This window comes from Mastigoproctus giganteus, chromosome 5 (assembly GCF_048544385.1).
Source record: "Mastigoproctus giganteus isolate SK-2022 chromosome 5, ASM4854438v1, whole genome shotgun sequence".
Taxonomy (NCBI): Eukaryota; Metazoa; Arthropoda; class Arachnida; order Uropygi; family Thelyphonidae; genus Mastigoproctus; species Mastigoproctus giganteus.
Genome location: NC_143579.1, coordinates 55638370 through 55665925, shown reverse-complemented (window position 1 = coordinate 55665925; position 27556 = coordinate 55638370). Strand labels below are relative to the sequence as shown.

The 27556-nt window shown below is 36.5% G+C and overlaps 1 protein-coding gene across 1 annotated transcript; it reads right to left on the bottom strand.

Moving 5' to 3' along the window:
* Positions 1–396: 396 nt before the first annotated feature.
* P5CS (Delta[1]-pyrroline-5-carboxylate synthase) lies at positions 397–26998 on the bottom strand. Its single transcript, XM_090374556.1, has 14 exons — positions 26757–26998; positions 26342–26485; positions 25741–25857; positions 22221–22385; positions 19187–19402; positions 15824–15986; positions 13642–13785; positions 12739–12956; positions 12351–12488; positions 8380–8575; positions 5788–5909; positions 5442–5628; positions 5172–5267; positions 397–572 (listed from the first exon to the last, which is right to left on the bottom strand). The coding sequence occupies exons 1-14, from the start codon at positions 26994–26996 to the stop codon at positions 397–399; spliced, it is 2322 nt and encodes a 773-aa protein (XP_090230682.1). The 5' UTR covers positions 26997–26998.
* Positions 26999–27556: the final 558 nt, after the last annotated feature.

The following is a 27556-nucleotide window of genomic DNA, read 5'->3' as shown; positions in this document are numbered from 1 at the left end:
AAATACATATGCACGATCAACATATAATACACATTTCACTTCCAACTTTATACACAACGTGGCACGAGGCACTTAATTTTTTCCTTTCTTTTTTTTTTAAATTTCAATTTGTGACACGAAGGAAACTATATACAGCTGGGTTTTATAAATTAAAAACGTTACTCAGTACACACAAACATTAACGGAGAAACACTAACAAGTATACAAAAACCGATACACTAAATACAAATAAATACAATTATTAGTTTCAGACTTTGAACACAATGAATTTAACTAATTTTCACTACAGTGCTCGACATGCGGTAATGGCAAGCTTAAAGATTTAGACTTCTTTGCCTTCTTCTTAAAAACAATACATATAAAGCTGTTAATAAGTAGCGTATCTCCAGAAGACTATTATTCTGCGACAAACACTGGAAGTGGTTCGTGGGCGTATTTCATTGGTCCTCCTTCTCTGAAATCGGTTACCACGTTACCAGAACCATGAAGAATCCACTTTGTTGTAAGCAAGCCCTGAACCCCAACAGGTCCTCTGGCATGTATCCTTGAAGTACTAATTCCTACTTCAGCACCTAGAAAATTGAAAAACAAAGAAAGTTGGATTTGATTGTCAGTTTATAATAACTGGAATTAAGTTAATTAAAATAATAAAATTAAATTAATTGAAATTCAAATAATAATTGGAATTAATCGTGGTATAAGTTACCACAGTCACCAAAGACACAGATTATGAAATCAGTAGTAATGCTACCAATAGTTATGCTTCCTCTAAATAAGTAGACAAATCTTGTAAATTAGCCACACAATTTCTTTTGCAGGTTTGGATTCAACTCTGAATAATACATTCTTGGTTTTGCAGTACATCTGTGGATGTACTTGCAGGATCAAAATACTTGTGCAGAGGCTTTTGACTGGAGGGTAAAATGATTATCTCATTTTCCAGAAAATTATCGCCAACCGAAGCTAACTGAAAGAGATCCGCCGGACATTGAAAAGGATTGTATCCGGAAAACATAACACGGCGTCGAAAATAACTGCAGAACTTAATATCAGTCTCAGAAATTTAGTTTCTAGCAGAACAGTTCGGCGAGGACTTCATAAAACGCCCTCGTGGGTAGCACAGGTGGTAGAATCGCCGTCCTTCCCACACCAGCAGGAAAAGACCTGAGTTCAAGTCCCGTCGATGACTGGAGGAATTTTTATGGTCCTTTTTCACAAGGTGGCTGAGTTAGTTGGCCTCAGGCGTGGGTAGCATGGTTTTTTTTCCCGGAAAATGAGGTTTTTCCTCCAGCAAACAGAAAATTGACTACAGAACGCACGCGATTTACAGACAGTATATACGGAGCAATATGGCCTTAGTTGCTGATGCTCCTAAAACCCTACCACAACTTCATAAAACTGAAATTCGTGGCAAAGCTGCTTATTGCCAAGTCACTCGTTACTGGAATAATGCTATAAAGAGGATGCAATGGTGTAAGGAGTACAAAAACTGTACACTTGATGAGCGGAAGCGTCATATTTTCAGACGAATCATCATCCACTTTTTTCAACATCTAGACGAGTTTACGTTTGACGAATTCCAAAGGAAACGCATCATCGGGACTGTCTTGGCCAACCATCAAACATGGAGGAGGATCAACAATGGTTTGGATAGCAATATCTTCGTATTCTTTAAGTCCTATCATCACCCTGAACGGGTGAATTATTGCAACTGATTCTCTGGGCTCTTTTAACGTATGGGCGCATCCGGCGGACGCCAGGTGCCTCGGCTTACTGGGGGCCTCACTTGTTGATCTTGAATAATTTTTTAAAAGACCCTCTGTCCCATATGTTACGTTTCGGACGAAAGCACCGCAAACACGGGACATAATGATATACGAATAATGTTTTTGGCTTTCTAAACTCATAGTAAATAATACAAAGGTCTTTGAAATAACAGAGGAGGAGAAAAAGCAGTATGTACTGGAACTTAAGAACAAGTTTGAGCTTCTGCAGACTGCTCAGGACCAAGATATCGACGAGGAATATTACAACTTTCTGAAAGTGATAAAGCCCAAGAAACCTATAGGGAAACAGAAATCCAAAGAAGAAAAAATTAGTCAAGAAACGCTTGTCATGATGAACCAAAGACGACAAATGAAGAGCAAGAAAAACACTGACAGGGAGAAAATTGAGTATACTGAGTTATGCAAAGCCATTAGAAAGAGACTCAGAGAGGACATAAGAAGATTTAACACAAGAAAAGTAGAACACGCATTAAGGGAAAACAAAGGATTTAAATCAGCAGCCATGAGCAGTAATACAGAAAGACAAATGATACTGAAACTGAAGAATAGCGATGGTGTACTTATAAACAGCAGAGAAGGCATAATTCAAATAGCAGAAGACTACTATAGAGAATTATACAAGGAGCGAGGGAATGATACCAGCAGTGGGGAACATGGATTGCAAAGTAGCAACACATACGACATACCCGATGTTCTTCCTGATGAGGTAGAACATGCATTGAAGAAAATGAAGAATCGGAAAGCCCCGGGGGAAGATGAAGTTACTGTAGAGTTGTTAAAATTGGGAGGAAGAGACATAACACAAAAACTGGCAAGGCTCTTCACAAAGTGCATTAGAAAAGGTGTGATGCCTAAGCAGTGGAATAATGCAATCATAGTTTTGCTGGCATAAGAAAGGAGATAAATCAGAAATTGGAAATTATAGACCAATTAGCTTGTTATCCCATATCTACAAGTTGTTCACAAGGGTCATTACTAACAGATTAGAAAGAATACTTGATGAGAATCAACCGAAAGAGCAAGCTGGCTTTAGGACAGGATTCTCAACTATGGATCACCTTCACGTAATATCACAGCTAATGGAGAAAGCAAATGAATATAAAACACCATTATGCCTGGCATTTGTGGATTATGAAAAGGCGTTTGACTCCATACAGCATAAGGCAATGTTTCGGGTAATGGAAAGACAAGGCATAGATACTCCATATATTATGATTTTGAAGAAAATATATGAGAGTGCTACATCCTTTATTAGACTAGACAAAGACAGTAGCAAATTTAAAATCGAGAAAGGAGCTCGACAAGGAGACACAATATCTCCGAAGCTGTTTACTGCTGCCCTTGAGGAAGCTTTCAGAAGATTAGACTGGTCGCAGAAAGGAGTCAATGTGAATGGAGAGTACCTAAACCATTTACGATTTGCAGATGACATTGTGGTCATAAGCCACGATCCCAAAGAATTAGAGGAAAATCTTAATCAGTTATGCACAGTTAGTAAGGATTTTGGACTAAAGATGAATATGGCTAAAACAAAAGTAATGATGAACAAGTATGCCACGGAAAGGGAAATAAAGATTGAAGGAACAGTAATTGAAAAGGTGGAGTCATATACTTATCTGGGACAAGTCATTAGCTGTAATAATGATAAATGGCTGGAAGTCAAGAGAAGAATAAATTTCGGATGGATAGCATTCAGGAAATATAGTCACATACTGAAGAGCAATATCCCAGTTTGCCTGAAACGTAAAATAATGAATCAATGTATACTCCCCACCATGACTTATGGAAGTGAAACTTGGGCACTCACCAAAAGAATGGAAGAGAAGCTAAGAACTACACAGCGAAGAATGGAACGAATTATATTGGGAATCAGACTGTTAGATAAGAAGAGAAACACATGGATTAGGCAGCAAACTCAAGTAAAGGACGTTCTTATCAAAACTAAAGAACTAAAATGGTCTTGGGCAGGACACATAGCTCGAAGACATGATGACAGATGGACTAAGAAAATAACAGAATGGTACCCAAGAGGAGCTAGAAGAAAACCTGGAAGACAAAGGCAGAGATGGATAGATGAAATTCACGAGTTTTTGAGTAGTAAATGGATGGCCAGTGCTCAAAACAGAAGGAACTGGAAAGTTGCTGGAGAGGCCTTCATCCTGCAGTGGATTGAAAATGGCTGAATGATGATGATGATGATGATGATGATGCTCATATGCAACGAGAAAACATTTTCAATGTATTTCCAAATACCGTATTGAAATTGCAATGAGAATATTTTTGAGCATGATGGTGACAAACGCAAGCGGTGAACGTTCATTTTCAAAGTTAAAGTTTATAAAGAATGAATATAGAAATAATATGAACCAGTCGCGTTTAAATCATATAAGTTTAATGGCAATAGAGAATGAGCTTTTACAAAACATCGATTTTAATGATGCCATCCAGGAATTTGCCACTTTGAAAACCACTTTTATAATTTTTGTAAAAAAAACTTTTCTTTAAGTTGTTCATAGGTATTTTCTTTATATTTCGAACAAATTTCATACGAATTAAAAATTTCAAAAAAATATATAAATAAATTTAAAATTTAAAAGACGGAAAAAAAAAGGAAAGAAAAGAAAAACTCAATCGACTGGTTTTACAACTTTGACGTGGTGATGGAGCGTAGTTTCCAGTAGCTCTTTTAATACATAGGGTTAGGAATATGACTAACAGAGACCCAGAGAAAAATTAAAACAAAATAATTTACACTGAATAGGGGCCACATTTGGAAATTCGCTTGAGGGCCTTAGAGTTCTTAAAATAGCCCTGGATATTCTGAGTAAAACTTCATCTCATGGTGTAAACATTGTTTCCCCACACGATGCCATATTTCAAGATGATAGTGCTCCAATACACACAGCGAGATGCGTTCAGTCTTAGTTGAGGAGCATAAAACTGACATTAAGTATCTTCCATGGCCATCACAATCACCAGACTTATACGTTATTGACCCACTGTGGACATATTTGGAGAGGAGAGTGAGAAGCGGATTTCCTTCACCTTGATCACTCAAAAAGCTTGAAACGTTCCTCCAAAAAAGAACCATCCAATACTCTTCTTAAGACAGTTTCAAGATTTATTTGAATCTATTCCACGTATAATAGAAGTTATTTTAAAAGCAAAGGGTGGCCCAACACCACATTAGTGCATACTGGTAACTCTTATCATAGGTGTTTCCATTATTTTGTTCACTCCCTCTATTGTGCAAGTCTATTTTGTCCATTTTACACAAAACGATCACAATTATAACAACCTACACTTTAACCACGAGTTTCCCGGGCCATGCACTAATAGAAGTACATTCGTCGTGACAACTGATAAAAATTAAAAGCTGCTTACCCAGGCCGAATCTATAACCATCAGAGAAACGAGTACTGGCATTGTGAAAGACGCAGGCACTGTCAACCGCTTGTAGAAAATACTTGGCAGCATCATCTGGAGAGAGAGAGAGGGAGACAGAGAAGAATAAAAAAAACATTACTGATGAAACAAATAACAAAGTTTGTGATAACTGTTTAAGAGTTGTTATAACAAAGCACACATGAAAAAAAAAGGAATTTAGAGAAAAAAAAAGAATCTCCATTTAGTGTCTTCACTTTATTGACTTACCATTTTCTGTTACTATGACATCCGTATGTCCACTACCGTAGGTGTTAATATGATCCACCGCTGAGTCTACACCATCTACAACTTCAATAGCGCATTCAACATCTCCATATTCTATCTTCATTGACTTAGCTGGAGGTGGACCAAATGTAAGCAGCTTGGACAGTCGAGGTCCGGAGTATATGGTTACCTACGAAACAGTAAGGAGGACTAATAAAATATCCATTGGGTATTTAGTTGTTAAAAACAGAATTACAATATCTAGTGTTCAAAATAATGAGGAAATCTGTTCCAGTTATAGAGACACAAGACATATTAATTAATAGCTTGTAGGTTTTTTTTGTCTTACCCCTTCTTCCTTGAGTGAATTGCACAGTTCCACAAAGAATTCTTTCTCTACAAGACTCCGATGTAATAGTAGAGTTTCCATAGCATTACAAGCAGCTGGATAATCACACTTGGAGTCACGTACTGCAGTTTGGAAAGAAGGCAAAATACATTGTTGTGACAGCCATAAAAACATTTTTTTCAAGTAAAATTTAATTTATTACGTTTTGTATAAATTCCAAATAATAATTAATAAACATTGCGTTACAGTTATTGAAAAACGAGCTGAAATAGATAAACAGCTTGTCGACCATACTAATAAACAAAGTCCAAATGAAGATAACAAGCTCACAAGAATAAAGTTAATTGGTCTGTTTCTGTGATGGATTACAGACAAAATGGCTAAATTCCTGAGGCAGTTGTGCAATTGATGGTCAGCTTTATTCAGCCAGTTCTCAGTGAACGTTGCTTGGTTGGAATATTTACCAAAGAGTCTGTTTTGTTTTCCATTTCAATTTTCAGGTGCCATACGGACGAAAACATAATAGCACGTGTCAAGATGCACACAACGTTTAAAAGTTAAACAGACACACACACTTAGCGAAATGTTACACCTACAGTCAAAGTTAACTTTGCACTAGCAACACTTATCTAATACTCGAGGGATACAATAATTTGACCGTAATACAGCCCGTATACATCTTGGCATAAAATCCATAAGGTGCTACAGGGTATCCTGTGGTAGTGCTACTCTTCGTTGTACAATGTGTCCAATAATGTCCGCACATTGCCAGTTGGATGGTAGTGGCATCGAATGTCCTTCATGCTAAATTGGGTTGAAATCGGTAAGTTGGGCGGCCATAGGATGACGGAGAATTCATTGTCATGTTCCTGAAACAGTTAGAAACCTGCCGAGCTTTGTGGAATGACGCGTTGGCTTGTTGATAGACGCCGGAGTTGTCTGGATACACTGTCATCATGAAGGGATTCACTTAGTTGTCAGCGGTAGAAAGGTGGGTGTTCCCATCGAGTCGTTGATTAACGGTGATCAGAGGACCTTGCATGCCATGAAAGCAGTCCTCAAACCATAACACTACCTTCTCCAGCCTGCCGAACACCAATAGTGCATCCAGGTGCCATGACCTCAGGTTGCTTTCTCCAAATGTGGATACGCTTCTCAGCATGATAGAATTGGAAACGGGATTCATCTGGCCAGATTTCAACATGTCGGTGATCAAGTGTTGATGGAAACGTGTCCATGCAAGGCGCAGTTTCTTTTGTCTCGCAATGAGCATGGTTACTAGTAACAGCGTTGAACATTAGCCTATACGAGTGCATAGTCCATGTGGATTTTGGTCCTGCTATTCGTACGTTGTACTGGGTGGTAAGCTGCTGCTGTGTTAAGTGGCGAAACACATGACACTTACCACGGTCGTCGATCCACGTGGCTGTCTCACGTGTGACCTTTCGGTGGTTATTCGACCGGCGTTGAGCCAGCCGGGGCACATTCGAAACACAACAGAACTGGAGCACTTAACCATGTTCGCTGTTGTCAAGATGCTGGCACCTTCACGTCTTGCTAACCCCCTCTCCTCAAAATTAATCCACGTTAAAAGTCAGAAAGGTTTCGACGCCGACCCATTCTTCCTCGCTTACTACAATCTCATATCAGTCGTTCACGACCTTTGAGCCTTCCCCATCATCAGGGACCTAACGATGGTGGCCGGATTCCTACCAAAGGGGTGGTGAGCCAAAACCAAATCAGTGCATTTCACCTTCATAAGAATTGAGCTCCTTGTATCATTAAATCGATGGTATGGTAATAATGATGCTCGTTATATCGGACTTTTATATAGACAGTACTCGTAATAACGGACAACCGCTACTTTTAATTTTCGCTTCATTATTTTTATGACAGGACAGTAAACAGAGGATAACATTAATTACGTCCATCAGGTATATAATAATTGCCTTTTTGCAATAATTCTTAATTAAATGTCATCACGTTTTGAACGAAGGAGGGAGTCATAAAGTAAATGAAAGTCAGCATCGATTGATTGCTGATATTAAATGTTCGAGTGAATTGCGCCAGTTGAAAAAAAAGGAACCTGTAAGAAGCCAACTTGGTGCGCGTAATCGTTTCATCTCTCAAAAACTTCCAACGTTGAGTAAATCTTTAAATCAATTTTTTATTGCTATCAACATTATAAACTTTTTTTTTTACAATTTTTTTTGAAATCAGTTTGTTCAGAAAAGTTGGGATAATCATTAATGTCAATATTACAAATGAATTTAGTGAAGTACATGTTTTCTCTCAATGAAGAAACAAGTTTTTTAAAACAATGAATTTACTCTTGTCATTTTTGATATTAAATAACGAGGAATGGGCGCATATTTCATTGATGGCCAATTCTACGTTTTCTGATCTAGAACTGGTAATGGCAAAACTTTTTATTTTTGTTCCAAATTGCTAATTAAAAAAAAGATAAAATAAAAAGAGACATTCGGATATGGTTTTTTTTTTTAAATCAAGATCAGAACTTTTTGCTCGACCCTTGTAAATCTGTTTAATTTATTAATGTTTCTATTAGATATTTTATACAATTCTACATACCTATCTTAATAGCTGTCCTAAGGTCAGCATCTTTGTCGAGATAAACATGACATACTCCTTCACTGTGACCCAGCACTGGAATTCCTCTGCTCTGCTGTTGAATACTTCGAACCAATTGACTAGAACCTCGAGGAACTACAAGATCTATATAGTTTTCGAGCTCCAGCAGTTCCCCAACCTCTTCTCGATTATTCACCTAAAAAGAAAGTACAGTATTAAGAAAAATTCTGTAATTCACCTAAACGACAGAAAAAAAAAGGAATGTACTTAATCTACCAGGGTGGCTCAAAAAGTTCGTATTCTAACACATACAAAAAGCCGTACCATTATGATTCTCTTTTTATTTTTCTACATAGTCTCCGGTCACTGCAATGCACGTCTCCTACTGATGTTCTAGTGCCTTAATCTCATTGGAAAAAAAAAACTTTATCTTGGTCCTCCAAGCTCATGCACCCACAGCTGCGACCACCTCAGAGTCGGAAGCATATCTCTTCTTACGGATGTTGACTTTCAACTTGAGGAACAAATGAAAGTCACTACGGGCAAGGTCTGAAAAACAGGGTGGGTGCTGAAGCAACTGAAATCCTGCAGTCTGTATGGCGGTGATCGCAATCTGGAAGGTGTGATGGATGGATTGTCGTGAAGGAGCAAGACACTTTTTTAGCAGTTTTCCATGCCGCTTTTCCTTGATCTCTTCAGGAAGTTGTCTTATGATGTTGAAAAGGCACCACTCTCACAGTGAGAGTGGTGCCTTTTCCAGTTAGTCAATCATGATGATACCTTCTACGTCCCAAAAAAACGGATGCCATTATCTTGCTAGCTGATGGCGCAACACTAAACTTCTTGGGAGGCAGAGAACACGGATGCTTCCATATTAAACTGTATTTTAAACCTTGGGTCAAAGTCAAATTAATGATATGCTTCATCCATAGTGTTTTGTGAAAGGCGCTAGATGTGGGAAACTACAGGTGGCGACTTTCACAAAACACCATGCTACTATGTGCTTCATCCATTATAACAATCCGGGACCAGAAATTTCATAGATCCGCACGAAGCATATTCCAGTTGGTGAATCACATTCGTTTGCGGCATGTCTTTTGCTCACATGTCAACATTCTTGGGACATATCCAGTACTGACCTTTTTCATCTTTAAAGATTTCATCAGGATTGAATCGACACTGCCAAAAGAAATGCTTACAGTCTCAGCTATACAATAGTCATTTACCTGTCTTACATCACTAGGTCATGCAAGCGGCTGATGTTTTTCTCAGTGGTGGATGTGAAGGTTCGTCCAGAACGATCCACTTCACAACTGTGGAATATGCAAGAACCTCATCCTTCAATGTCCGCACCATACCAGCACGAACCTTTGGGGACATCCCTTTCAAAGATATCCCTGTCCATAGTTCTTTTGTCTCCATTTCGAATCTAGTCTTTATTTCACAAAATCACCTGCAAAAAAGGATTGGATCTATCAAACTGGGATATACAATGACGTACAAGAAGATGTATAACTGCCGAAAAAATACTGCGTAATCATATTCACTAGAAGTAAGTTAAAATGCTAACTTTTTGAATTCCCCTAGTATACTATGCTATTGATTATTTAAATTAATGATAACCTAGTTGTTTCTGTGCTGATAAAACGATATTTTAAATCAGTTTATGTGAACGAATGCATAGCTCTTACTAGACTCGTTTCATAATATCGACTATAATCTTCACAGAGTGATGAGATTTATAAATTTTGGTTCAGTTTTGAAAGTAGGTGTTAATTTCGCTCAGGATTCTTAATAAACTCATTAAGAACATGCCTGAACATGTTAAGCAATGAACTTCAACCGTGACAATCTTTAAAAAATACGTGATAAACACTTCAGCAAATTGAAAATAGTTAAAACAGACATTAGTAAAATATAAAGTGAAGTACCAAAAATAAAATAACTATTCCTTCTTAACGAAGTAGCAGGAACAATCAAGTTTTTGATAATTAAGAAACAGAAAATCTCCATCTCCAAAGAGTTTAATACAATGGACCGGAAGAATCAAAAAAAAAAAAAAAAAAAAAAAAAATGAAGCGAAACTTCATATATACAGTAGGTTGATAGAGAGATAATTGATTAGGTCATTACCTTACCAGTCATTATTAGTTACTAAATAAAGCATTGTAAACAATTAGACGGACCATGTGGGAATACCGAAAGATTTATGAACACGCTTTGTCACCATGCATCAAGTAATACTACAGCTAATTACTAATTAGACTACCAGATTGACCATAAATCTTAACGGAACCACATGAGCTTCCAAAAATATTTTGTTATATGCAGTATGTTAATAAGCAAAAATGCGTATGGTCACGCATTCGTATAACAGCCTTTTTTTTACGGAAGTTGAATGGATAAATGAGGAAGAAGAAAAGTTGGACCTGTGAGTTCGAAGTTGGACAGTTGTTGGACAGTATGTTGATCAGTTGCAGCACGTGTTTGAATTGATTTGGAAGCGAGAGAGAGAGAGAGAGAGAGAGAGAGAGAGAGAGAGAGAGAGAGAGAGAGAGAGAGAGAGAGAGAGAAAATTACAGATGGTAATTCAGAAGAACAGTGCTATTGGAAGTATGAATAGAAAGGGCATGCAGTAGAAACAGAACGTTTATGAGACAGAAAGTAAAGAGCCTTTGTAAAGAGACAGGTCATTAATTAAACTGACTGCCCCTCTTTTGAATGGAATCTAGAATCCTGAGAGAAGTTTTGGGGGAGATGTTGTCCCCAAAATCAGAATTCAGCAGGCTCAATTCTGATGGAATTCTTCCTCTTTCTCAGATTACGAACCTGAAAGGGCATAAATTCAAATTGAGGAAAGACAATTATATAATAGATGTGCGGAAATTTACTTTTAGCCAGCAGGTAGTTGATTGCTGAACAAACTTCCATCTGCCGTTGTGGAAGTTGATAACTTAAATAAATTCAAGGAGGAACTGGATAACGTTTAGAGGGAATGGATGTGTGAAATGTTTTTTTTTTTTTTTGGCTGATGCATCACATGCCTCTACTATTATTATGTGGGAACAATATTCCATGATAGGGAGGAATTGAGATTTGTACAGAGTGAATAGCTGTTTTGAAGAAACGTAATGCCAAGAGCGAAAAATAAAACCCAGTTGTTTATACTCCGGCTCGACCACCAAATCAGAGGAATTTACATTTATTAAACGTATTTAGCAGTCATGGGCTTGAACTGTGGTCCACTCAAAGAGTGTATACTATTGTACTCTTGCTCCTGGACACTCGGCTGTATCAGGCCTTTCATTCAGAGAAAGCAACATTTGCGATACGCATATTCCTATAGAGATATGTGATCATGTCTAGAAATCTGAGTTTCATCGAAGACGAGCAAAGGAACAATAGACTTTTTTATCCCAGAAATAGGTCAGGACTGAGTTTCAGAAGGATTGGAAGTAGCTAGGTAATGTTTGCCCATAGGCGAATTATCTGGAAATCAGCATTTAAGGAACTGGTGGTGGTGGACATTCGAGAAGTCGAAACTGTGTGTGTGCAGGATAAGGTTTCTCAAACTGGAAGATAGAATGCAATCTGCTATCATCAGTAAAACTGCAGATAAGATTTCCGGTAAATGGAAGAAGGTCATTAAATGTACAAGAGGAAAAGACTGGGATAAAGAACTGAACCTTGGGAAACACCAGCATTAGCAAAGAAGTTAGAAGACAGAGAGCCATCTACTATCACCCACAGTGGGTGATCAGAAAGAAAACTGGATAACAATTGGCAAAAAAACAGTTGTTAGTCCGTAAGATGGGAGCTTGTTTAGAATATCTTCATGTCAAACACGAGCAAAAGCCTTAGAAATGTCAAGAGCAACTGCTTAACATTTCTTCAGCTGTTTTTCATGCACGGTTGAGTAAGTGTGATTAGCTTTACTATTATGCCTGTTCCTGACAGGACATCTTACTTACTAGAGAAATTGCGTCTTCAGCTCCAAAGCTAGCCAACACCTCCTTCACTAACTCATAAAGGTAGTTGTTGGTATGGGTAGCTTCCTTCCCGCCTTTCAGCAGTAATCCATTTCCTGTACTGATTGCCAAAGACGCCACCTGTATACAGAAACACAAATTAATTTTAGTAAGTGCGGTAATTTTAAAATATCTTTCCTATGCTAAGAAATTAATTTATTCATATATATTTTAAATATCCTTAATAAATTGGAGAATGATCAGAACATTATCTATTTTTCTTTAGTTAGTATTTGATTTTCAGTTTCATTTAGATTGTATTCAAAATCGAAAAATTTAATCAAGTTTCAATCCAATCCAAATCAAGTTAATTTCTGATTAATCAACTTGCCTGAGGTAGGCAGTCCGGGCGAGACTCAAATATCACAAGCAGAACTCCAATTGGAACGGTAATTTGCTGTAACTCCATCCCTTCAGCCACTCTAGTACGCCTCAGTACCTGACCGAGAATACTGTGTGACCCTTCTGCAATCTGTCGTAGGCCGTCAGACAAACTATTGAGTTTAGAAGGCGTCAGCGATAATCGGGAAAGCAAGGGTTTGGCTAGGCCTAAAAATATAGGCAATTACTTTACTAAACACTATAATAACAGATTATCAATTAAATCTGTACATCGTAGTTCGTTTTCGAAGCTACGATGATGAGCATATTAATTATTTTTAATTACTGCCACCTCCTACACGCAACATAACTTTGTTAACTTAATAATGTGTATATTACTTGACATCTTGCGTGTTCAACGATGCCTCATTACGCAAGGGAAAGTGAACAATGGTTTTTCTAATATACTCATTTATTATGTAGACGGTGACAAAACCAGCAAAATAAATCAAAAGCGTCAACCTCACGTTATTTATTTAGAAATAAGAGTAAAGTTTGCATACCAACGAAAACATAATTTAATTACCCAATAACCCAGCATTAATTAATGTCTATATGCCAACTAATTATAACTTACTTAATTTATAGCCGATATTAATTAATACGAATTAATAACGACTTCTTAGGTGTATATTCAGAACAAGCATAATGCTGAATCTGTGGCGCCATCTAGCAGAAAAACTGGCGTGGAAACAATGTAATTGATAACTGATGTACGAGTAGGGAAAATAAAAGTATACGAAAAATTTCCAGTAATTCGTAATATATAAAAGAATAATTGTGCTTCGGTGAATTATCTTTATCAATATCATACCTAACGTTGTATTTTCTAGCGTTAGGTGTTTTGCCTTACCTGATTCTTCTGCTGCTTTCAGATCTTGGCTGTTTGAAAGCAGAATTTCTTCTTTTCTGTTTTTCAACAACTCGGCTAAGTTATAAATCATATCAGCCCTCTGGTCTGCTGTAAGTGATTGTAACACTCGACTACCTTTCCGAGCTATATAAAAAAAAATCAAAGTATAAACAAGTTAGTGGATCAAACTGCAATATAAAATTAAAATTAAATATAAAACTAATGCCAGAGCAATATAAAATAAAATTATGAAAAATATTTCTGCATGTTAATAAGTTTGACGTGAAACATTCATTGATTGCTCTGCCGTTTCGATGGTAGTGCCATCTCATCAAAGTGCAATTATAGCAACTGACAGTAGAGCAAGTGAAGTTTAAACTGCAAAATCATAGCACCCAAAACGGAGACTTGCTTGCAGTAAAGAAAGCAGCAGTCATTAGTGTACACAAATGAGGATAAAATATTCAGTTTTTTACGATAGCTAAGAATGAAAGGCAGAGACAACAAAAGTAACCGTAAAAGAAATAATAAATAATCAGTTCAGAAGTTGTAATTACTTATAGACGCATTATAGTAAATTACGAACATTCTAAATAATGGTAACTGATAAAACAGCCACGCCCATTGCAGTACCCTTGACCTGAAACCTTCCAAATACGGATATACGTCTTTAGTTATTAAGATTTAATCATTCGTAAGGTTTTAAGTGAAGAATTAATATCTGATTGAGGTGGCACGTTGTTAATCCGTCCCTGTAGATATCAATTTTGTCCTGGTAAAATGTAGGTTTTCCTTCAAAGTTCTATATCCTTTGAAAATGTGTGATTATACAAAGCATATAGAACGCATAAAGAAAATTTATTTTGTTTAGTTGCGCCATCTTGTTGTGCAATGAATAGCAAGCAATTGTTTCTAAGTTTCAGGGTGAAAACCCATGATACGAGAATAACTTCAAGTAAAAGAGTGCTAAGGATGTGAAATTTATATCACATTCTTTATTCTCTGTTGGTCCTTAATTTTCTACAAGCACTACTGAAAATGATTATCATGATCAAAATATAACGGAGCACAGCGAGATATTCAAAAACACTTCCTGTCAAAACAGGCGAGTGTTGCATGGTTTTTCAGTCTACGAATCTTTAAACAACAGCGAACACTGTTTGCAGGCACAATATACTGACGCCTGACGTAAAACCATTGTATTAATTTTACGTATTAAGTAATATAATTTATCACCTATTTGAAAATAGACATATGGATCCATTAACTCAGAATATGAAAGTCCAGAAGAAAAATTAGGAACCATTGTATGTAAGAAAAATTTAAATAAGCATGCAGAGCTATCTCTTTCTGCAAGCTCAGAGTTTATCATAAACAACAGTAATAGATTTTGAAGAGACAAGGATAAAAAATAAAGATCAGCGAATACTTTAATGTAGTAATTCAATAAAGATTTACTAGAAGGAATTGGAAGAGAGCGAAAATATATACAAATATATATATATACAAATTCAATATAATACAAATGTTGAAACAAAGTTGATGGAAGTTAATGCATCGCATCTAAAAACAAATTGGAAAATATCTGGAAAGAAATAAGAGGATTCAGATGTCGACGCTCTCAAAAGCAAAGCGAGAAAAAGAAAAAAGAATATGGTGTTTTGGAAGCCCCTCGACCGATAAAATAGCGTAAATAAATCTCACCAGCGACAAATGCATATCTATCGAAATAAAATTCCTGTGGTTGTGAAAGACGACGAAAAGGCTCTAACCACAACAGTAAATACTTACTAGTAACGTCCCTTAGTAGATAAAAAAAAAATCACCACTGTTTTATTAAAAATGTAAAGACTGCTTCTCAAAATTATATATTATATATCATATAATATATAGATAGATGCTTAAAAATGAACGGTGTTTTAAAAAAACTGCTTTTAATTGTTAGAAGCAGGAAAGTAGAGTTTTCTTTCATCTATCATACTTATCTTTAAAAATACAAACAGGTTTTATATGTATTAATGCTAATTATAATTACTTTTATCAAATGTAAACTCTATATTTTTTTTCTCTCCAAAATTTGGATGCTAAGACGAAGAGCAGGTTGTTAAAAAGCAAGAAACGTCAAGAGCCTGAAAATAGCTATCAATTATTTTTTTTAAAATTGTAATTGAATCATACATACCATTTGATGCTAGTGTCTCTACTGGAAGAGCTAAACTTTTATGATCTGTGAAAAATGTTCCTAGGCGTTTTCCCTGAACAATTCTAGACACAGCCATTTCCGATGTACCATTACAAATCACAACCGACACACCACGCTCCAATGCCCAACTCGCTGCTCTGACCTATTTAAAAATTATAATAAATATACTGTATTTCCAAATATAAATTTCACAAATAAAAATATGAGTATAAATAAACGCTTAGATAAATATATAAAAATATACTTATAAATAAACACTTAGAGTCTATTCTACATAAAACTGCAGTTTTTTTTTATTTCCTATAGCTACAAAATGATGGTGCAAGCTATCCCCATACTCTTTCCTATATCCTATCCTCCTTCCAGAGAAGAGTCTTCAGAACCAGATAATGAATCTGGTGCGCAGGATAATTGGAATTACACCTTAGAAGACTGTCCAAGTAAAGCGCCATATTTCAGCAAGAATTGGATGACTTAGTGAGTGACTCAGGTGTAACCAAATCTAGTCTAGAGCTACTAGCATCTCATTTAAAAGAGTCGAATGAATCTACCGGATCGCAGCTGCAAGACTTCCACATACGAAGTATGATAATAAAGTTCCCGGACTGGTACAATAAAAAGAACACGAAGTGAAGAAGCTCAAAAATGGTTTTATATTTATTCAAAGTAATCACAACTTGACTGAATGCATGTATTACACCGTTCTAAACAGTTTCTGAAAAGAGTAGGTGAAGGAGGCTAAAGAGACGATGTTCAGTTCGGCAGTTACGTTTTTCTTTATGTCCTGAAATCTCTTTCCTTTGAGGATAGTTTTCACTTTGGGAAAGAGAAAGAAGTCCGCTGGTGCTAGATTGGGAGAGTAGGGTGCCATGTTTCTTCAGGAATGTCTTCAGAACAAGTGTGAAATGGGCGGGGGCATTGCGTGTAATAATCCAGCTGCCTTTCTCTCAAAATTGCATCCTCATCCGGGAAATGTGCTTCAATAGTCTTTGAAGCACCTGTACGTAGCCCGCAGCATTGACTTTCTTCCCTTCAGATATAAATTACTTGTGAATCACACCCTGTTTGTCAAAAGACATGATCAGCATCGTCTTTATCGTGGACTTCTGTAAACGAAACTTTTCGGACCTTGGTGATGATTTCGAAGTCCATGCATGATCTGATGCTTCGTCTCTGGGTCGTACTGAAACACCAAATACTCATCTCCAGTGACAATATAGTCGAGGATATTGGGATTGTCGTGATAAGTCTGGATGAAGTCTTCGCATGATGACACTCTTCGTTGCTTCTGCTCATCTGTGAGGCTGTGCGGAGCAAATTTTCCACAAACCTTCCTTTTCCCTAAACCTTCATGCAAATTTTGACGAACCGTCTCCTTATTCATATCACTCATCAGCCAAACGATGATCTCTCTTGCTACAATTTCCCGAACTTTTGCAATTCTGTCTTCATTTCGAGAAGCTGAAGACCGCCCACTTGTTGGGTCTTCGCCAACTTCTACACGTCCGTATTTGAATCGCTTATACCATTCAAACACACTGATACGACTTAACATTTCATTACCATACACATGTTCTAAAATATCATACGTTTCTTTTGCAGAGTTTCCCAATTTAAAGCAAAATATGATATTCGTTCTTTGCTCCATTGAAAAATCGTAACAGGGAACATTAATGCTAAAAAATAAACTGATTGTTACTTGCAACCTGTCAACCTACTGAATAATTTCAGTACCACTAGCTGTTAGTAGAAGTTTGAACAACATATCTTTTCCATTTTTACCAACATACCATTTTTCCTTTTCTAATTTTCTTAATCACATTTATCATTTTCTACTTTAACATAAAACTACTGGCCATGTCGCCGTGAAGAGTAGTATTGTTCCCAGTACCTGTACGGTACTTAGCAGCAATAAAGATAATTTATTTATTTATACCACTTCCATTTGTTTTCAAACTTAACGAACATAACCGCAACAGCACAAGTCCGGGACTTCATCGCCACGCCTCTCACGTTCCACAAAAAAATACTTATCACTTATGCATGTTTCTACACTATTGCAGAATACCTGTACTATTGTTTTAATTTGATTGGTCTTTATGAAAAAAATTGTATTACTCCCAGTCCAGCAGAGTTGTGTCTTTTCATAGACAATTGAAGTAAAGTTTGAAAAATGTGTTGCTTCAAAATGGGAATATACAGCTACATTTTTACCTATCCTGTTGCGCACTCTGTTCAATCCTCAGTAGCAGTATAATGGTTTCGCCATTTGTCACTCGTTTGGAAAGGTTTGACAAAAGTCCTTGTTTGGACCCAGACCTTTCCAAACGAGAATTTTTGAAATTCCTCGAAGACTGGAGGAATTTCTAATATCCTCTTGAATCGAAGCTATAGTTATCCGATATCAGATGGAGAGTGTAGGGCTTAACCCTTTTTTATGAGAACGATCTGCAAGAATCGAGTTGTAGACTGGCGCACACAATTCAATAAATAATCCCTTGGTTTCAAGAAACAAAGTATTTCTTCTACCACTCCATATCAAGTACAGCTGGTCACACAATTAGTTTAACGTATTGAATCCGCACGATAACACCTTCAAGCATATACAATCCATGTTTCCAAAATTGTTTGCAAAAGGGAAAGGTTTCGTATTTATTGGATCACAACTTAAGTGTATGTTGGTTTTACAAGAACTATAAGACAAAATGATTGATGCTGAGGAAATGTATTGCAGTAAATGGGTGTTTTTGGTAATATGAAGGGTGAAAATTACAAAGAACTAGTTAACAAATTGATTGGAAATTACAGAAAAATGGGATTCAGAATGTCAATCAGTCTCCATCACTTTTACTCTCACCTGGAGTGAGACTTTTTTTAGACAAAATCTTAGCGATATTAATGAAGAGTATGGGGAGAGATTCCACCACGATATAACGCTCAATAGATAAGAGGTACCAAGCAAGGAAGATGACACGAAGTTATAATGGGCGAATATACCTGCTTCTTCGTTCGGGATGATCACATTGACCACAGAACACAAAGACGTTAAAATGTACATTTTTAAGTATTTTTTTAAATCCAAGGACGATTTCTACTTATTAATTTGTGATTATTATCTTGTTATTTATTTGTAGCGGCACACCGAAATTCATAAAGAAACACCAAGAAATACAAATAAAGGAGAACCGTTTTGAAAATTTGCTACATTATTTTTCAAAATATATTAAATACTTTACTCACTTTTATTAATTTATTCAGTTAAAAGTTAAATAGATTTCGCTAAAGTATTAACTTTTTATGGATATTTTAACTATATTGAAAAATACCGAAAGTAAATCCAACCTTTGATTCCATTCCTCCAAGTCCTACTCGTGACTTCTCTCCAAATGTCACATTACCATTTATGGCTGGACAATAAGAATGTATTAATCGTGCTCCATCTTGACCAGGTGGAAGAGTATAGATACCATCCACATCGGTCATAAGAATCAAGAGATCAGCATTCACTTCAACGGCCAAATGGGCTGCCAAACTATCATTGTCTTTAATGTTAATTACCTTGAAAAGAAAACACACGCTATGAATTATAGTATCGATATAACTCAACAAAATTACAATAAAAATTAATAGCATTTACTATTATGTTCAGCTCATGCCAGTAAAAATAAAACCAAGTTTCACATTGAATATTGTTTAACTAAAGTTTAACTCAGAACGGTAATTTGAATCGCTCTGTTATTAAAACTCATCGGTTACTGTCTTGAACTTCTACCAATCAATTATATAATGCATAGTAAAACTTAGCGTACCATATTACTGTTGTGATTAATTTATAATTAAGAAAATAATAGAACAGCAATTGCTTAAAAAACGGTACTCACCTTGAATAAATCTGCAGTGGTATATTGAGAAGAGGTGGTTAGTATTTAGGTTGAATTGTTAGCTAAGAAACTAAGGGGGGGAAACGAAGAAAAAAAAACGGAATTTAAAATAAGCGCAAGGAGGTAGAAGTGTACACATCCGATCCTTGGTTGTCATTGAAGAGGGAAGAAGTATTTTAAAAGCTTGAATAAAATAATACGATGAGGCCAATAGTCATTACGAAGGACTTTCATTAAATAATAACGTCTTCAGTTGGCAATTGAATGGGCAAAGAACGCGTGTTGTTTTAAAGGTTTAAGTTTATACTCTCGTGATGCACTTTTTGACACGTGGGAAATTTAACCGCGAAAGGTTCCAAGCTGGTAAAGGGTTGAAGGGGAGTTTGGCGTTAATAATTTTAAGATTAGAATGATGTCGACCCCATTCAATTACGAGTGCTTCATATTGAAGAATTCTATAATTAGATTTGAGTTTAATAATGGAAATAGCAGAGTCGACGAGAGGGGTGTGATTGTGGGTTTGGGCATGAATTGTGAGTTCTGTACTGGATTGACTTGTTCTAAAACTGTTGAAATGGTAATATGCGCGAGTGTTGGAGGATTTGGAAGAACCGAATTTTGTGGTAGTGCTGCCAATGTAACAGGCGTCACAGTCTGACAATTTATGAGGTATATTATATTATTAAGATCGCTGGTGGAATAAGTTTGTGTATCGTTATAGGAATTTAAAAAGGATCCTAGTTTATTGTAAGCGTAAAAGACGAGAGAAATGTCTGTGTTATTAAAAGTACGGCGGAATTGTCCTGCAAGTTCACTATGGTAGGGGAGGACTATACGAGTGTTGGTTTTGTTATTGTGTCCGGTTGGATTAATAATTTTATTTTTGGCGGTGGAAATTGTATTTAGGATGAGTTGAGGGGGGGTAACCTCTGGCTAGAAATTTTTAGGTAAGGTATTGAAGTTCATTATGTAGGTCATATTGTGAGGAGCTAAATTTTAAGGCGTTGTGAATTTGGTTGTGTAAGACGGCTTTTTTAGTGCTGAGGGGGTGGTGTGAATAGAAATGTAAGTACTTGCCAGTGTGCATGCTTTTTCTGAAGATCTTTGTGCATAGTTTTGTACCTGTTATATAGAGGGTGAGATTGAGAAAATTGATCTGGTTGTTCATTCAGAATTCAAGGGTGAGTTTTAGCCTATCATGTACCGAATTAAATTTTGAAAAGAGATTGTTAATGATGGGTCTATTGCCTATAATTAGGATGTCATCGGCATAGCGTAAGTATAATTTTATTTCAGAGGGAAAGGGTTGTAAAATTTGTTTCTCGATAGTGGCTAGGTAAATTTCGGACAGTGGGGCAGAAATGCCTAGGCCCAATGGTAACCCGAATGTTTGTTGGAAAATTTTATTGTTAAATCTAAAATACCTGGCATCTAATAAAAGTGTGGTGAGTTCAAGAATGTGGTCGACAGAAAGGGAAGTGCGTTTGGCTAGAGTATCATCTGCAGTTAAGAATTCCCGTAAAGCTTGCAGAGTAAAAGGGATATGTACATTAGTATAAAGGGATATGACGTCAAAGGATGCTAATATGTCTCCGTCAGATATTACAGTATTGTCTATTTTTTGGAAAGCTTGATTGGTGTTATTAATTTTGAATGTAGAGAATCTGGTGAGATTCTCTACATTCTAATGTAGAGAATTATAATATAGAGATTATAAATTATAATTATAAATTATAATGTAGAGAATCTGGTGAGATTCTCTACATTATAATTTTGACAAGAAAGGTGGATAAATTGGCAAAGGCTGATCTGATGAAAGAAATAATAGGTCTTAATGGGTAGCCGGGTTTATGTAACTTGGTAAGTCCTTCGTAATGACTATTGGCCTCATCGTATGTATTATTTTATTCAAGCTTTTAAAATACTTCTTCCCTCTTCAATGACAACCAAGGATCGGTTGTGTACACTTCTACCTCCTTGCGCTTATTTTAAATTCTGTTTTTTTTCTTCATTTTCCCCCCTTAGTTTCTTAGCTAACAATTCAACCTAAATACTAACCACCTCTTCTCAATATACCACTGCAGATTTATTCAAGGTGAGTACCGTTTTTTAAGCAATTGCTATTATATTATTAGTCCACCAATACGGTATTATAAGATTTCTAAACTTTTATAATTAAGAAAATATATTTCCTAATTAAGTTCATTTAGATTTTCATCCAATTTCTAATTAATTATCTTTATAATTACGAAATAATTAAAGTTAGTTAAAAATAATAGTTTAAAAGAAAGAATATTTTGAAAAGAATATAATTATTAAAAAAAAACGAATTTATTCTAACAATATCGTGTAAATTTAATTTCAATAAACGTCCATTTTTAATGGACGAACGATTATTAATTAATTAATTACCGAAATAATTCGATTGTGTTCAAGCTTTATTTGATTAATATGTAAACACAAATTTCACAACTTAGTGGTCAGTTTTGACTTACTTGACACTGACGGTTTAACCTTTCGATGTCTGGATACATTGGCGGAACTACAGTGTCATTTGTATTCACGATGGGAATGATATTAAGACCAAGCAACTCTAATACTGTACCCTTCAAGTTGAACCTGCTCTCTGGGTTGTAGAAATCTGGCTTCGTAACCAGAACCTATAAATTACAAGACGATATTAAAACATTGAAATGAAAAAACCCTTGATTAATAAGGATTTTTTAATATTCAGTCAAAATGCATGACGTCAGAACAAGTGGGCAATTGTTGGTTGTAAAAACTGAATTTTTATACAGTACTTTGAAATTCTAGCAACTATAATTATAATCTCTGCAATTGATTTACCTGAGCAATGTTAACTCCATACTGGGAAAACATGGCTTCGTAAAGGGACATGAGTCCACTCTGGCCAACGGCAGCTGCAGCACGTGGTTCGGGTAATAACCGTCCTGACATTTCTCCCTGCGAATATAAACTAAAATCCTGCCCATGGTGGACAAACGAACTGACTGTCTTACGACGGGCTGTATATCGAGCTAGGAGACAGTACCAGCGGCATCGGAATTGGGGTCATTCTGAGGTAGTTAGATTGCATGACAATTATGTATCTCTTAAAAATAATTACAAGAGAACCATGGCAACTCGGAAGAGAGAAACCTGGCAATTGTTTGTAAAACAATCGGGGAGAAACGATCCCTGGGGTTTGCTATATAAGTTGTCAAGAGATAAACTGAGAAGTTTGGAGGTATTTAATACAATTCAAGAGGATTCTACTGAGACTATTGGCTGGGAGGATTCAGTAGATGCAATATTAACCAGGCTGTTCCCGGTTGACGATCCCATCTTAGACTCACAGTGCCAATTCGAACTGCGGAGAAAAAATCAATTTTATGTAGCTAGAGGCAATACCATGGCGTTTACAATAGATGAACTAGCAGGGGTGTTAAAGAAACTTAATTTTGCAAAATGTCCAGGAATAGATTTGATTGAGAACGCATTTATAGTGAGGTTTTTTAAGTTAATACCTAACATGTTACTTTTGTTATATAATAAGTGCCTAGAGGAAGGACTGTTTCCATTGAAATGGAAGATTGCTTTATTGAGGCTAATTAGAAAGCCTGGGAAACCTTTAATTGAGCCTAAGTCGTACCGTCCAATTGCTTTGTTGGCTAATCTGGGGAAAGTGTTAGAGAGGTTAATGGCAATACGTTTACAAGAATTGTTAGAACGCCATGACATGATTACACCTAATCAGTATGGTTTTACACCGGGGAAATCGTGCGAGGATGCTCTTCTGGACTTTCATACATACATTTCAAACTCTGATTCAAAATATGAACTCGCTATATATATAGATTTTGAAGGTGCGTTTGACTCAGTATGGTGGGAGGCAGCTCTTTCTCAACTGTGTCGTGCTGAGTGTTCTAAGCAGTTATACAGTCTGTTCAGGAGTTATTTTTCTGAGAGATATGTGACTGTAAGGTCTAAACATTTTCTCCTTCAAAGACAAATCACGCGAGGTTGCCCTCAGGGCTCTGTATTAGGTCCTTCCATTTGGAATTTAGTGTTACAGAACTGGCTGGTTCGACCACAAGTAAATTGTCACGTGATAGCTTTTGCTGATGATGTCACATTAATTGTGGCAGGTCGATCACGACACGATTTGGAGCAAAATGCAAACCGTGTAATAAATGATATTAATACCTGGGCACAAGGATTTAAGCTTACCATTAGCCCCCAAAAGACCAAAATGATGCTTTTTAAAACCAAACTTGATTTGGGACGACCGCCGCAAATAAAATTAAATGGGAGACAGTTGACTATGGTTTCTGAAACTAAATACTTGGGGCTCATTATTGATCACAAGTTGTCTTATTATGCGCATATAACACATCTACATAGCAAGATTAGGAAATTTGCCGGCTATATTATAAGAGTATCAAGAGGAGATTGGGGTGTGTCCAATAAAACTTTATTTTTATATTATAAGGTGGTGTTTCTGCCTATGGTTACATATGCAGCGGGAGTTTGGTCTCACAGAGTGGCTCTTGTTAGATTTCAGGCTAAATTAAACTCACTACAAAGAACGATGCTTCTCAGTATATTAAGGGTATGTAGAACTGTAGCTACGACTGCACTTCAAGTGATGGCTGGGGCAGTCCCTTTGGATTTGTTCGTGGCTTATCGAGGGCTGTGCTATGGCATTAAGAAGAAAATATCTACTATACTTGTTGGCATAGAAGTTGACATAAATTCTGATATTAAGAGGGAGAAGAGAAGATGTTTAAACGAGATTGTTAACTTGTGGCAAACAAGATGGGACACTGTATCTACTGGTCGAGTGACAAAGAAATTTATTCCGGATGTTACCTTTTTAAGTGACAGAACAGTTCGAAGTTGGTTTACGCCAAGTTTACAAACATCATTTTTACTAACAGGTCACGGCTCGATGAAAGCGAAATTATTTCAGTTGGGTCTTTCGGATACAGATCTCTGTTTTTGTGGTGAGAGTGAAAGTTGGCACCATATATTATATGTGTGTACAATTTACGATAATGTCAGGGAAATAATCAGGGAAATCATTGCTGAAAATGAGTTAGGTCGGGAAGAGGTGTTTGTATCTAATAGGAGTGTATTTCAATTATTCCAGGATTTTGCAAAGGGAGCCTTTGAACTGAGGAAACGCCTGTTAAACAGTTGAACCAGAATAGTGTGTTGAAAAGAATACTGAAGTGGGTCCAGAATGCCCAAGAGACTATTGGTGATGATGAGGAGGATTTATTTATTTATTATTTTTTTTTTTTATTATTTTTTTAATTAATTTATTTTTTTTTTATTATTTTTATTTATATTTTTTATTTATTTTTTTATTTTTTTTTTTTTATTATTATTTTATATATATATATATATATACGTGTGTTATTTATTATTATTATTTTTTTTTTTTTTTTTTTAAGCTCTGGATTGGGCCCCCAGAGGGTTTTTTTTTTTTTTTTTTTGTTGTCTCATAACCTGAGACCTTATGCGTCCCATCTACTGGAACTGGCCCACCTTCCCGTGGTGTGGACGAGTATCTAGAAGCAGCCTTCCTGGTGATAGCTGCTTCTCGGTAGCTAAGAGGTCAGCATAACACAACAACATAACATGCATTAAACTACACGAACATTGCACTACTACACGCTGGCCTGTTTTGCAGAGTCTGTTCAACGTACAAAGAAACGAGGTGGATTTGAACGGACGTTCTAGGAGCCACCCTACCTATACACACACATGTCCACATGTCCACATGTCTCTGGGTTGTAGAAATCTGGCTTCGTAACCAGAACCTATAAATTACAAGACGATATTAAAACATTGAAATGAAAAAACCCTTGATTAATAAGGATTTTTTAATATTCAGTCAAAATGCATGACGTCAGAACAAGTGGGCAATTGTTGGTTGTAAAAACTGAATTTTTATACAGTACTTTGAAATTCTAGCAACTATAATTATAATCTCTGCAATTGATTTACCTGAGCAATGTTAACTCCATACTGGGAAAACATGGCTTCGTAAAGGGACATGAGTCCACTCTGGCCAACGGCAGCTGCAGCACGTGGTTCGGGTAATAACCGTCCTGACATTTCTCCCTGCGAATATAAACAGAAAACAATGAGAGAGTAAGAGATCTAGCTACATTATGTCCCATAAAATTTATAATCAAATAAAACGCCAATTTGAGATTAGTTTTTAGATTCAATAAAGTTGTAGAAAAATTGATTACTGTTTCACATCTTAATATGTTGAAGCTTTCATTTTATGCAGAAATTATGCTATAGAGTTAAAAACCAAATGGTTTTTCACAATTATATGCATGCATTACGTACATACGCAGTTTCAATTTCAATTTTGTTGCAATTTCGATGTATCATACGCTGCTGAGTTGGATGCTTTAATAATTGAAATTAGAAATTATTTTAGCAAAAAAAAGAGATATTCTTGGTAATAAATGGTTATGGATAGTAATTAGTGTAAATTTAAATATATGTATTGACGGTCTCTTAATTCGGTTCAACGAGAAAAGCTAGTATTCCGTTATGGGATTTATTTCTATTTAATCTCAAGCTGACTTACATGTCGTACTGATTCCTTTGGGGATAAGGTTTCCCTCATTGACATGGACATTCTCATTTCGGCTCTTAACTTCTGAAACCCAAAGGCCACAGCACCGCTGGTTACCATCAGCATTTCCTTTCCATCGTTTTGTAGCTGGGATACCTGAATTGACAAAAGTTTTGTTAGAATTTTACAATATATGATATTCTCTACCAAAGCCGTCTATATGACAAATTTCAATAGAGAATATCAAATAAAAAAGAGAATAAAAATAGTTGAATAATACTCAAATATCTATTCAATTTCAGAAATGAATCCCTAATCTGGATAGAGCTATCGGTTATCCAGACAGGCGCACCACCAGCTCATCGGGATTGCATTTTTGAAGAGAAGGTAGTGCGCCTGCGCTCTTGAAAGGACTTAGACTACCCACCTGTTCGATGATGGAAGCTAGACGTCCTAGGGCCAAACCGTATTCATCTTCACGGGTCACTACAGCCGATCCGAGTTTCACGACAATTCTTCTTGCGTCTCGGAGTTCGTTCCGATATGCGTACGCCATCTTTCTCTCTCCGGTTGTTTGCAATTCGCGGGTGATGCTGTCACGAATTGACGAGAGACCTTTCCGTCCCCTCTGCATGAAGCGGAGTCCGACTCCCCCAATCCAGCCCATGGTAGTCCAGCGACAGCACGGTAGATGGTACGTTTTGCTCTTTGCGGCACTCCAAACGTTCTGCCTCGCCGATAGTGCAGCAGTCGTCTGGGAGCGAGAAGAAAGAAGTTCGTGCTGCAGGTTCCGTAGGTGAAAAGATTTGTGATAAGTTTCACAGAGACGGAGGACAGATCCAGTCATCTGCATGGCGAGTTCAAGTGCGATAATAACAAACAGAGGTGACTGTCAAGGACTTTGTCCGATAAAGTAATAGGACCCAGGCGATAACCTGCAAAGAGAGGGAGAGAATGGAAAATTTTAGTGATCGTTATTACCGAGTGGCGATCAGAGTCCGATGTTTACACAGTTTGAGGTGGGGGAATGTAATGAGTGATACATCGACAGTCCCCTCCTGTTCATTTGCATACTCACTTGTTCATCAAAACACCATTATTGGTATATTTTCGGTATAAACACCCATAATAATTAAACGTATACAAGTTAGGTTAATATTCACAGATGATAAGCATTTAACTACATTAGGTGCCTAAAACAAAGAGACTTACAAGGTACAATTACAT